Genomic DNA, 13,506 nt, shown 5'->3' with positions numbered 1-13,506 from the left:
CTCACATGCTCAACTTTAAGAGAACTCACTCTTACTGGAAAAAACACTGTAAATATCTGGGCAATGTTAAGACGTCCATTTCGGTCTGTGGAAGCCTATAACTTCTATGCAACAGCAGACGCTGATGATGATGACGATTTATTGCTATCCCCTTTGGAAGAACGAAGTGGTGACAAATAGTCACCATACCTGCTTGAGCTAATCAAGTGTGCTATATATGCTTACCGTTCTAGCATTCTGTCTGCATATCTTTGATCTTATCTCTCTTATTTAAGACTTCTACCTTGTGCAGTTGCCTATGCCTGTAACTGATACGGCCCTACCTACCTCTTCCCGACTTTTTTTGCCACCACTAACGTCTCTTGCTTACTTCGGCTGCCTGGCCGGCTAATGGTTTCACCTGCTTCAGATTAGAGTCAGATTTATTACAGCAATGGAGTACATTATAAGTGGTACTGAATAAGTAGCCCGATAGGGTGTCCCAAAGTTAAAAACTGTCGGAGGGGGGGGGGGGGGGGGGGACACCCTAATGAGAGATAAAGGCGCAAATTGGAATCGGTTGGGGCATGACAGGGGTAATTGGAGATTGCCAGGAGAGGCCTTCGTCCTGCAGTGGACCTAGCGAGATGATGATGATGATCAGTGTTCAATTTTAACATGCAGCGGTCAGTTGCTTGCAGATATTATGCATAATTTGGACAGAACACTTTATGACACGAAGTATCGAACTCTACAACATTAGCAACAAAAAAAGACAGCTAAGAAAAGAAAGGACAAGAGAGAGATAAAAAAAAGAAACCAATAAGCTTAACTAGAAGAGCAATAAGGTGGTCACAATAAACCAGGTATATTTTCTAACAAGAATATTTTTTTAGTAAAAAAGAAAACGAATTCAATGAGGGACTGGAATTTATTTCACATAAAATGATATTCCAGTTTGATATCCCTGAAAAAAAGCGGTTTGCTTCCCACAGTTCTAGTTTTTGGGAATAGTACGCTTTGTCGCTCTGTAGATCTGGTTTTGTTAGTATGGGTAAGATTTTCAACAGTGAAACCTTCAACAGTTACGTCTTTGTGTAGAAGACGAAAATGAAGATTTATAGCTCATGACAAAACGACTCACAGAGACGAAGGATGTTTAAATGTCTATATATGGGAGGAGACTCACATGCCAAATGGGATAAATTTCATAAGTCTTACAGCCTGATTTTGTAAATGTTGAAGGGGTTTGAGGTGTGTGTTAATTGTTGCCCAAGGATGACACGCATTAAAAGAGATGACTAGGAACGTAAGCATAATATAGTGATAAAATAATGTGGGGTGGAAGTGGAAACGCATTTAAATAATTACGTGAATTGCAAAAGAAACCTTTAGTACCAGCGATGTGACATGAAGATCAAATTTGAGCCGCCTATCAAGGGTTTGAGAAACTTGGTACTGTTAGACAGAGGTAGAGTGTGATTATCAAGCGTCTGTCCCGTCCACTTCGTTTCCCTCCCCCACCCCTACCCCGTTTTTCCGCTCAACGACACTACATGATGTACCAACTGGCCCAACAGTCTACGTTGCTAAGCTAGAGCTTATGCCTAACTGAGGAGAATGGAATACCATAAACGTGGTCTTAGAAGTATTAATCTGCAACAAGTTTGCTTTACACTAGGACTGCACGTTGCGAAGGTCGACGTTAAGATGTTCTTGAATATGATCGTGGGATTTATCGACAGCAAAAATGGTAGTATCATCAGCCTATAGAATACAACGAGAATGACAATGTAGTGCAGGTAGATCATTAATGAATAAAAGGAAAGGTGGAGGTCCATAGACCCTTGGGTTACCCCTCGATTAATTATTTTTGCTTAAGATCAATGATTGTTAATTTCAACAATTTTTGATCGATTACTAATGCAGTTGCTATTGAACTACAAAGGTGGGCCATATATACCAAAGTATCTAAGTTTGTGTAACAAAATTACTTGGTTAATGGCGTCAAATGTCTTATGAAGGTCAATGAATACGGCTCCGACCGACATACTGCTGTCTATTACTAGTTTGATGCGGTCCGTTAAAAAAAAAAAGAGTAAGTTCAGATCCCAGCGATTCTGGAAGTTGGATGTTATCTATGGGTCTCGTTGAGTGAATACTTTCGCATTCCATTCCGATGTTTTGTGTTGCCTCCCGAGTATCGCTGCAGCAGACACGCCTCATACTGTTGCGAATATTTGCGCTGGTATGTTTTTGTCCTTAAGCAGCCAGCTCGGGCTTCAAATAGTAAGGCACTGCCATATGTGTTTATCAAACAGATTTTCCTTTCAAATTTTCTTTCTTGCGATTCTTCTAAATCTCCATGGCATTTCAATGCGAAACATTCTTCAGGTCATTCTCGGTACTTTGTGATAGGCAGGTTCCTGGCTCGCCTCGCTTTACGAAAAACTGAGTACTGCGTCACCCAATGTGGGAGTCGAACCGCTGCCCTAGAGCACAGCAGCAGAGGGCTCTAATCTTTAGGCCACGATCGCACGTGCACGCTTCTCGCGTTCTAGAGTCAACCAGTCTCTGAAACACTCGGCGCGTGCACGCCGTGCGACTTTGTCGTCTTCTTTCTTTGTGCCGTAGAGAGATGGAGAACATTTATTTCTCATGAGGTGGGGAGACTTCCTCGTAGGGTGGAGCCCTTAGTTCAGGGCCCTATTGGCTCGCGCCACTCCACGTGGCCGCCGGATCAGCCGTCGCTGTTCTTGCGGGTCTAAGCTGGCCAACGCCCCCTCCCAGGAGAAAGACATGTTTTTTTGCCGCAATTGAGCACTCACAAAAGGAAGACACATACAGACAACACGGGCGGCATGTCTTTTAGCAAGCACCATGTCTTTTAGCAAGCGCATGTCTTTTAGCAAGCACCCACTAGGCCAACAAGCAGTTCTGTTGCAACATATTCCCAGGAGAAAGCTGACCAGTAATCATTCTGACAGCCTTGGGCGCACAGAAATAGGAGAATTTCACAGGGATAGATATGAAACTATCCTGTCGGACATTTCTGTGCGCCCAAGGCTGTCAGAATGATTACATAGTTTTCAACTACGTCTTTTGTCATCGCACGTCTATTTAGAGCTCCGTTGCCATCCTCTATAAATTTTTGTAAGGCCCTAACGGAAGGGGTGTTACCCTTGCGACAAGAAAACACCCTTAAAGGTGTAAACATGTTTACAGTGTACCATGTATATTTTACCTTGGAAACTGAGCGACGTTGTACGGACTTCATGATCACCCAAATTAATCAATCTTTAACAGTTCTCCGCCTAAGTACAAGTCTTTTTAACATACACCACATGAAACTGTATGACACGTACTCGCTGACGACGTCACAATACGGGTTTCACTATAGCTTGTGGTCGTCCACTACCTATGTAAAACCCAACAATCGCCATGTCGTAGGCTCGCGTCGAATGACCGCTAGAGAAATCATGCCATTTCTGCCATACGATTGTCTACAACGTGGTTAGCGTAGTGCCGCTGTCGTCACATGCACGTATGCTCGCGCCCACACACACAACTATCCAGTTTGCAGGAACTCGCTAGTCCACCTGGCATATAGTTTGCATCATCGTCATCATCATCATCATCATCATCATCATCGTCGTCGTCGTCGTCGTCGTCGTCGTCGTCGTTTTCGTCGTCATCATCATCATCATTTTACTTTATGTCCACTGCAGGACGAATGCCTCTCCCTGCGATCTCAAATTACCCCTGTCCTGCGTCAACCGATTCCAACTAGCACCTGGGAATTTCCTAATTTCGTCGCACCACCTAGTCTTCTGCCGTTCTCTACTTCGCTTCCCTTATCTTGGCATCCATTCTGTCACCCTAATGGTCCAGCGGTTATCTAATCTGCGCATTACAAGACCTGCCCAGCGCCATTTTTTTCTTAATGTCAATTAGAATATCGTCTATACCCATTTGCGCTCTGATCCATACCTCTCTCTTTCTGTCTCTTAAAGTTATGCCTAGCATTCTTCATTCTATAGCTCTTTGCGTGGTCCTTAACTTGTTCTCAAGCTTCTTTGTCAGTCTCAGTCTCTGCCCCATATGTAAGGACCGGTAAAATGCACTGATTGTACACCTTCATTTTCAATGATAACGGTAAGCTTCCAGTCAGGAGCTCATGATGTCTGCCGTTTGCAATCCAACCCATCTTTATTCATCTGTGAATTTCCTTCTCATGGTCAGGGCTCCCTGTGATTAGTTGACCTAGGTAAACGTACTCCTTCACTGACTCTACAGGCTGACTTGCGATCCTGAACTCTTGTTCCCTTGCCCGGTTATTCATCATTATCTTTGTCTTCTGCATATTAATCTTCAACCCCAATCTTACACTCCCCTTCTAAGGTCCTCAATCATTTGTTGTAACTCGTCTCCAGTGTTGCTGAATAGAACAATGTCATCGGCAAAGCGAAGGTTGCTGAGGTATTCGCCGTCGATCCTTACTCCTAAACCTTCCCAGTTTAATAGCTTGAATACTTCTTCCAAGCATGCAGTGAATAGCCTTAGAGAGATTGTGTCGCCTTGTCCGACCCTTTTCTTTATAGGTACCTTCCTACTTTTCTTGTGGAGAATTAAGCTAGCTGTGGAATCTCTGTAGATATTTTCCAAGGTACTTACGTAAGCCGTCTGTACTCCTTGATCACGCATGCGCGCAATACCTCTATGACTGCTGGTATCTCTACTGAATCAAATGCTTTTTCGTAATCTGTGAAAGCCACATAGAGAGGCTTATTGTGATAACCTGATTAATGACATGGATGTGATCAATTGTAGAGTATCCCTTCCTGAAGCCTGCCTGTTCCCTTGGTTGACGAAAGTCCAGTGTTGCCCTTATTCTATTGGAGATTATTTTGGTAAATATTTTATATAATACTGGGAGTGAGCTAATAATGGGCCTATAATTGTTTAGTTCTTTAACGTCTCCCTTTTTGTGGATTAGTATAATGTTTGCATTCTTCCAGTTTTCTTGGACCCTTGCAATCGGGTCGTTTTGAGGAAGCCGAAAAGAATACTTCGCATAACGTAGATTCCCACAGTGCGTGGGTTCTGCACAATTCTTTTTTCAAGGATGTCGTCAAGTTTATGTTCACTAAGTGGGATTATGCGTGTCTATTGACCTTTCGCACTCGAAAGCGGTGTTGACATACACTAAAGGGTTGGTGACGTCGCTACGTAGCCACGTGGAACCGTCGCAAAACGATGGTTGTGAGCATAGAATGAAGGAAAGTGCTAGGGAGCACCACGTGACACCGGCGCGGAGCAGTTAGGGATTATACACTTTGACGATACACTTATTGAATAAAGATTAGTGTAGCAGCTGTGGAGAGGGTCCCTCAGTCCAGAGTCCCGCCGGTCACGCCTTTCATCGCTTCAACGATGAAGGCTGCCAGTTACTGTTGAGCCAGCGATAATGCTGCAAGAGTCAACCAAGCAGCCATAGGAGTAGGGGATAGGTTGGTGCATGTTGGGGGGGAAGGGTGGAGAGGAGGGCAGGTCTACAGCATGTGAGAGGCGTTGGGATGCCCGCCGTACCTGTGACATCGCGAAGGCGGTTCTTCCGCGAATGCGCGGAGATGAACACGTGTGGGAGAAAAAGAGAACCCGTCTGGGCTTGTCGGATAAGGACGCCGTATACGCGAGATAGACCGAGTTGTATTGGCGGAAACGCGCGGCGGGCAAGTCGAAAGTGCTGGAGAGAAATGGGAAGAGGTCGGTAATCATGTGACCTTGGCTCGGGGAAGTCGGGAGCCTGGCGAAGAGTGCCACAGGGGAACCGATTAGCCCGTTCGTTCCCCGACAGCTCCGACTGGCCAGGCACCAACACTATCTCAACAGGTGTAAGAATACTACTTTGGAGAATACGGGGAAGGCGGGAGATGGAAATTCAAGACGATGAGCAAAACGAGAACAAGGTGAAAGCAGGAGCCAACGTTTAGACAAGTGGACTTGTATTCTTCAAGGCGACATATGCAGCAAGGTGAAAGCAGGAGCCAGCGTTTCGACAAGTGGACTTGTCTTCTTCAAGGTGACATAAGCATATGTCGCCTTGAAGAAGCCAAGTCCACTTGTTGAAACGTTGCCTCCTACTTTCACCTGGTTCTCGTTTTGCTCATTACTTTGGAGAATGTGTGTCAGTGGAGTAGAAAGTTCTCCGCGTAACAGAAGACGACAGGCGGCCATCGAGTGTCTGAAAATGATAGGCAGGTAGGGGTGACGGGAGAAGTTAGCGGCAAGCAGCTACTATGGCGTGCCCTTCTGCTAGTGTGGGATCTGTAGCCCAGATAACCTCTCTATGAAGAATAGCGTGTATATAGCTGCTCGAAAGAACCACTATGGCAGAGCTGAGTGAGGAGACACTGGCGACCGTGTAATAGAAATGACGGTTCGGATGTGTGTGAATGAAATGCTGAAAAGAGGGGATTCTGGCCGCGCGGCGTTGTGTGTGCACACATGTTGCGAGGTTATGGCGCCATTCGTAGAAGTACTGCGCAGGATGACGAAAGTGCGGTAGAGGTGGCAGAGGGGGACACGTGGAGACAGAGTAGCCGACATTGGCCAGTATGTTGCGCCCCTGAGTGGTGGTGCTCAACCGAAGTTCCTGATTGCGACGGCGAGTCAGGATGATCTCTTGTGTCGTGTTGTGGGCGCCCAGCTGAGCTAGTGGTCGTTGCTGGCACTGATAGGGAGGCCAAAAGCAACTTTTCTTTGCTTTGCGTACGAGTTTAAACTCGTACGCAAAGCAAAGAAAAGTTGGACAACAGGACCTTAATCGTCTTGACAAGTCAAGACGATTAAGGTCCTGTTGGCGAAGAAAAAAATAAGGGAGCTAGTAGCAGTAGTGAGATGGAATGAGTGCGTTCCGAAGACGAAAAAGTTCAGATTCCCGCCCCTAACCCGGTTAGTGACGCGACGCATTAGGTGTAAGATTTGTTCTCCTTGCTGGAGAATGTCAGACCACCGAAGAGGCTCCGCTATCGCATTGTATGTGGAGCTCGAGAATTTTATGGATTTTACTAGTGGTATTGGATGACGATCCAGCAGTAGTGCGAAGGGAAGAAGTTGCCATCGATGACGGCGGACAAGGAGGAGAGCGGATTTAGCAAGTGAGCAAGAAAACCCGATTGTTTTGGCGCCAGCCGAATCGGTAGCAAGGGCGTCCTGTAGGTAGTTTTATAGATATATATCCCGGTGAACCTAGATAAGGCGAGATAGTTATGTCATCTGCATAGATGCGGATGGAGGTTAACGGTGTGAGGGCGCGGTGAATGACACACATGGCGAGGTTGAAGAGGAGAGGAGAGAGAAATGAGCCTTGCGGGATGCCGCATTGACGGTGCGAATATACGGATGATGTCGCGGCATCGACGAACCATAATGAATAGGAGCGTCCGCGTAGGAACGAGTGAAGCAGTTAATGAGGGAGCTGATCGAGAGTAGGCGCTGGTGCGCATCACACAAAACATACCAAGACAAACTGCGACACTGACACAACAAGGAGCGGGTTTATTACAAAATGTATGTACAGCAAAACCACAGTCATATTGACAACAGCCCATTAAAAACTGTGCAACAATAACATCAGTGATAAATCGGTGAGCTGCATAAAGAGGCGCTATAGAGAACAGACAATAACAACTATCGAGGAAACAACCTTATGGTCTAGTGTCACTTCCAGTTCCAATTGTAAAACAAGCACGTCTCTTGTACTGTAGAGATGAGAATCGAAGGTAGGCGCGTGGACCACACCGTGCACGTCGCTCAATGAGGGGAATGTCACGCATGCACAAGTGTAGCAAAAGACGCGCGCTTTGCAGCTGGCCGACAGTGAGTATCTCGAAGGGTTTAGCTTACAAGTGGTGTCCGGGAAATGCGCATAACAGTTAACGAGGGTGGCGGACGCCATGTGCGTGGCACATCCGCGTAAACATCAGGCATTGCTGCCACTCTTGAAACCAGACCAGTGTTAAGTAAAAGCTTCAGCGTACACAAACAGTTGATTATCTGGCATTTGGTCACCGGGAGCCGATTCATGCAATATTTACTCCCGCGGATGAAGAGGAAGAATTTCATTCATCCCATTCAAATTGCTCACGTGGAAAAGTTCGCGAAACATCATAACAAACATTAGGCGGTCGACATGTTTTATAGGGCACAGGGCTGGTGGATACTGTTGTTATGACGTGGGACAAATAGCCTGGAAGAGGGTTATCCACCGCTGGAGAAGAAGTGCATGATGTCATGTCACAAGCGCTGACGTGGTAGTAGCTTGGAGGAGTGCCTCGAAATGGTTGTTGGGATGGGCAACAGTAGGAAAGCAGACTTGTGGCATTGCGAAGCGCTTCCCTTAGGCAACTCTAAGACGGAAGGTTGGCGTATCTGAATGTCAAAGACAAGACTCTATAATGTCCCCCAGAAGCATTGGTTTCGAAAGGGGGCTTCGTTTTTCTCTAGTTTATGTATAGGACGTAACACAAGGAACAAATATGAAGCGAGAAATTTTCAACTTATACCAGCAAAGTATTTTTCACAAATCAGCGCCAATCCACCACAGAGCAGCCAGAGACAGACATGAACTAGAAGTGAAAGGCAGATAGATTAACCAGATTAAGTACCCGGTTGGCTGCTGTGCACAGGGGGATGGAGTAAGGGCAGAAAAGATGAGGAGAAAAGAGCAGATAAAAAATACCGAGCTACAGATAGCCAGTGACATCAGAGGCTACCAAGGCGACGAATATTGGCACGAATTTATTTCAGTGGGGGCCAGCGTGAGTCGTATAAACGGTAACAATAAGCCTTATGAAAGATTCAAGATCAGGGCGGTGATAGGTAAATCTTTGCTAATATAGCCGTTCATTTTCAAGGCCTCTTCAGATTATCTGTCTCAACCCCTAAACGAGTTAAGTGCTTCGTAACTTTGATAACTTCATCGGCCCCGCCACATTCAGGGTGACATTTCCGATAGTCATAAATGACAATAAGATGACTATTAGCAGTGATAAGAATGAAAAACACTCCGTCATCCACAAAGGAAGACGCAAACCTTGTGGTCGTCAAAAAAAAAAAAAAAAATATTCCGCTCGGTGTGATTGGGAGTAAAGATTTATTTCAAGCGTCCAAAGCTTAGAATGGTACTTCGTTTGCACGTGTCCGCGTGTTGTCACTGGTAAAGCCTTTAGTTGAATTTAATGGTGTTTATGATTTGGGCAGATATCATTTTTAATGAGAAAAATTTGCCACAAGCCATATCGAGAAAATAAAATTAAAGAATATAATATAAAAGGATAAAAAAGATGCACTCCTGCATGGCATGCACGTGCGTACACATGTTTATGTGCATGCATGTAGGCAGTTCTCACGAATCGAGAAACGTAAGCCAATTCTCGCCTGTAATGCGCAGAAACGTTAGGAAAGGATGGAAAAGGACGCTGTCAAATCTGACGCCAGAACGGTCATATGACGCAATTTTTGAATGCCCCTGACCGTCACGTGGCACGTTGTGGGAAGCCAGCACCTGAGGGAATGTCAAGAAAGCTTCGGATGAGTATGCGTGTGAGTGAGCGCCTTTATAATAACATGTTTTGAACGCAGCGACTCATGGTATGATATGGACTTCACGACATGTTACGACCAACACGGAGCAACAGTACCACACTCATCAACAGCCAGCTGGGTGTGGGTCAATGAACAGCTCCTGAGCGCAAAGTTAGCTTTTGTCGCCACAAGACAAATGTTCACGAGGAATGACGAACACCATTTCTTGGTCGTACTTACTAGTGCTGGAATGGCTGAAACCGGTTCAGAATTGTAAAATTAGCTCCTTACGACTATCGCATCCGGTGTGAGAATGCCCTGACGTCAAGACCGACAGGCTAGGTCGACCAACTGAGTCCAAGACGCATGTTCACTTCGCCGACTCTATTGTCTACCTAGTTACACTTAAGCCTAAGCGCATTCAACATTAAACGTTGCATTGCAGACGGAGACCGGTCATTCGAGCTAAATGCACAGGTGCGACATTTTGCCGTGGCTTTAGTCTAAAATCAAGTTTTGCTGCGTCACTTGCCTCTTTCGTCGAAGGAGTCCGAAGTGCCGGATGTCTGCGGGAATGCAAAATGCAGGTTTCCCTCACCAGAAGGAGCGGCAGCACCCGTCGCTTCTGTAGTAAAACCTCTCTACACTTTCAGGGTGGTGATTCATTATCGTAGTCATCGGTGCAGTAATTCCTATTGAGAAAACCTGCATTTTCGGCCCGATATCACGGGAGACAACACGCACTGTCCTTTCTTTTGCTCTTAATATTCGTTTTCCGAATTTCTCGGATTCCCTGCCTTCCATCTTCTTCTGCTCTCGATCGCTTTAGGATGAAAGAGACAAGTACAGCCCCAGAACTTGAAATTAAACACAATTGAAACCGAAGTACACCTCAGTGCAAAATTTTAGAGCGGTGAATCTCGTGAATTAGCAGGGAGAGCCATTTATGCCTGCCTCGCTGCACGCGATGCACCACTCATTATACAAAACGTGTAAATAGTATCGCCCTGCTTTAGACTAACATGGCCAAATTAGTGAAGTTGAACTTCCCGATGCATAAACTCGTACTTGAAACAGGTTGCATGATATCGCACCTGCTTGCCAATAAAATTTCGTCAGGCTGACTGTTTTGGTGCGCAACATTTTCCCCCTCAACATTTAATGACGTCGTCCAGGAGCTTGTATGTTAAATCAAACGTCTCATGCTGCGCTGGAACTAATATACAGTTCCTATGAAGTACCGGTGCGAAGCTCCGTGCTCGATGGTAAAAGGTACCATTTCCTTGGAGCCTTCACGAACTTAATGTTGCCTTAGTAGCTCGCGAGCACTTTTTTGACGTCACTTTTAAGCAGGCTGGGCGCGCAAAACCTTGCAAGTACAACCATCGGGACAACAGCTTGCAGGTGACAAAGTGCGCATGTGTTCTGTTCCTGGCGCGCGCTGTAGTCTTGGACAGCTCTGCCCGTGGCTCCAGTCCTTGATGCTGGATCGCTGTTTGGAGCGAGGCTCTTCAGACGGCCGGTGCCTCGGTCTCTTCGTCATCGTCGTCGTCCTTTCTTTGCGCCACCTGCGTAGCCGGTGATGTCTTCTGTATTCTCGCTCGCATATGGAGCGTTAACACGAGCGCACGAGCACAGCCTTCGTCAAACTACATGAAGCTACTGTTTGCATAATCGCAGTCTACTCCGGTATGATTAATCCATCTCATTTTGCAATCGAACATATCGAAAGCTCTGGAGAGAAAAGCGAACTTTTGTTCTCAATCGCCAAAGCTCTCTAGCGCCAGGAATTGAACGGCCGCGAAATGGCATGGTCAGAAGTCCTAGCATTTGTGCTTCTAGTATAGTTTCATTTACTCAGACAAAGGCTGTACAAGGACCTCTGTTCAGGGCCACTGATTCGTGTACCTCTGGAGCCGTTTTCAACGTCGGAGGTAAAAGAAAGAAACAGGACCTACAGTTGATAACTTCATGAACACTTCAGTCCTTAACGGCTCTCAGGTATGTGCTATCAGCATAAATTCAAAAGAGAACGGGTCGAAAACGACTTGCAATTCGCTATTGCGTTTTCATTTTCGCCTGCATTTGTGACCACGACCTAATTCAGGCTCCAAAACGTATGCGTTTGGGACTATTCAACGCCTATAAATCGGCAACAGAGTTAGTGCGCATCGCACTCTCATGTATTCTTACGCGCAAACCGTAGCCCTGAATGTTTTCATTCTGTTCGCGCTTAATTTATTTTGATGGTACACTGCTTCCGTAGGATCTAAAAACGTTAAGCGATCGAAAAGAACGAAGTGCCGCAGTTTATAAACTTTCCATGTATAACTATCATTCAAGCAAGTACGTACGTTATCGCGCCGTCCTTGCTTTGCCACAGAATCCGTGGCTTCGAACAAAGGATTAAGTAAGAGGTAAGCGGCGGAATATCGAATCAACCGATAGAAATAAGAAAGAATAATAAGATTATTAAATAAGCATAATGGCTGGCAACGCTTTACATTTACAGGTGGTCCACAAGGTTACCTGCTGCCAGCAAACAGCTTTGCTGCATGGTTATGTATTTTAGCATTACGAGGCTCTGCGGCTCTGATGGCACTCGGCCACGTACTGGGGCATATACACATTCCATGCTACATATTTTCAAGAGATCAGCCCCACCACGCGCAGGTGAGACACAGCAAAAGCAGACCTTCATGATGGTCTCCGAGTCGGCGAGCGCCTGCTTGGCCAGGTATCGCTCGCGCTTGATCTTCAGCTCCAACTGGCTTGGGATGTCCGGCACCACCAGGTCGATAAGCCGGCACACGCAGAAGACTACGTGCTGCACACCCACGGTAAGGTGGCGTTACAGCCCGTCAGGACAGTTTAAACGTGGGAAATAGATTGTTTAACGTTGAATAATGTGAGCAAGTAACGCGTCAAAACAACACAACGTGTGTATATATATATATATATATATATATATATATATATATATATATATATATATATATATATATTAGCTTATCTTACAGGGCCCGATGGGCACTGAGTAAGGGGGGGGGTGAGTAGAAGTTACGCAAACAATAGGTGGCGAAATTCCATAAAACACAAAAATATGGTAAACAAGCAAAGCGTGCTACAACTGAGCGTACGAACTCTATCGAAAATGCGACACACACACACACACAGCAAAATATATATATATATCATAATCATCAGCAGCAACAGCCTGGCTACGCCTACTGCAGGGCAAAGGCCTCTCCCATGCTTCTCCAACCCCGGTCATGTGCTAATTGTGGCCATGTTGTCCCTGAAAATTTCTTGATCTCATCCGCCCACCTAACTTTCTGCCGCCCCCTGCTACGCTTCCCTTCCCTTGGAATCCAGTCCGTTACCCTTAATGAACATCTGTTATCTTCCTTCATTATATGTTCTGCCCATGCCCATTTCCTTTTCTTGATTTCAACCAAGATGTCATTAACTCGCGTTTGTTCCCTCACCCAATCTGCTCTCTTCTTATCCCTTAACGTTACACCCATCATTGTTCTTTCCATAGCTCGTTTCGTCGTCCTCAATTTAACCAGAACACTTTTCGTAAGCCTCTAGGTTTCTGCCCCGTACGTAAGTACTGGCAAGACACAGCTGTTATACACTTTTCTCTTAAGGGATAATGACAAACTGCTGTTCATGATCTGAGAATGCCTGCCAAACGCACCCCACCCCATTCTTATTCTTCTGATAATTTCAATCTCATGATCCGGATCAGCGGTCACTGCTTGCCCTAAGTAGATGTATTCCCTTACCACTTCCAGTGCCTCGCTACCTATCGTAAACTGCTGTTCTCTTCTGAGAGTGTTAAACATTACTTTAGTTTTCTGCAGATTAATTTTTAGACCCACTCTTCTGCTTTGCCTCTCCGGGTTGCAATTGGTACCCTGAAAAAAAATTAAA

General features: G+C 45.6%; 1 protein-coding gene across 5 annotated transcripts in view; it reads right to left on the bottom strand.

Annotated features, from left to right (window-relative positions):
• Nucleotides 1–7,519: 7,519 nt before the first annotated feature.
• LOC126520156 (anoctamin-7-like) overlaps nt 7,520–13,506 on the bottom strand; it is a 130,266-nt gene continuing 124,279 nt past the window's right edge. For all 5 annotated transcript variants that reach the window (XM_050169227.3, XM_055065572.1, XM_055065571.1 and 2 more), the window contains 2 exons: nt 12,263–12,394; nt 7,520–11,135 (listed from right to left, as the gene is read on the bottom strand). In XM_050169227.3, the coding sequence (XP_050025184.1) occupies nt 11,079–11,135; nt 12,263–12,394 (189 nt within the window). In that variant the 3' untranslated portion in view covers nt 7,520–11,078. The remainder of the gene's footprint in view (nt 11,136–12,262; nt 12,395–13,506) is intronic.

The sequence above is a fragment of the Dermacentor andersoni genome, chromosome 3 (genome assembly GCF_023375885.2).
Source record: "Dermacentor andersoni chromosome 3, qqDerAnde1_hic_scaffold, whole genome shotgun sequence".
Lineage (NCBI taxonomy): Eukaryota > Metazoa > Arthropoda > Arachnida > Ixodida > Ixodidae > Dermacentor > Dermacentor andersoni.
The sequence above is the reverse complement of the archived record's forward strand: the minus strand, read 5'-3'. Positions and strand labels throughout refer to the sequence as shown.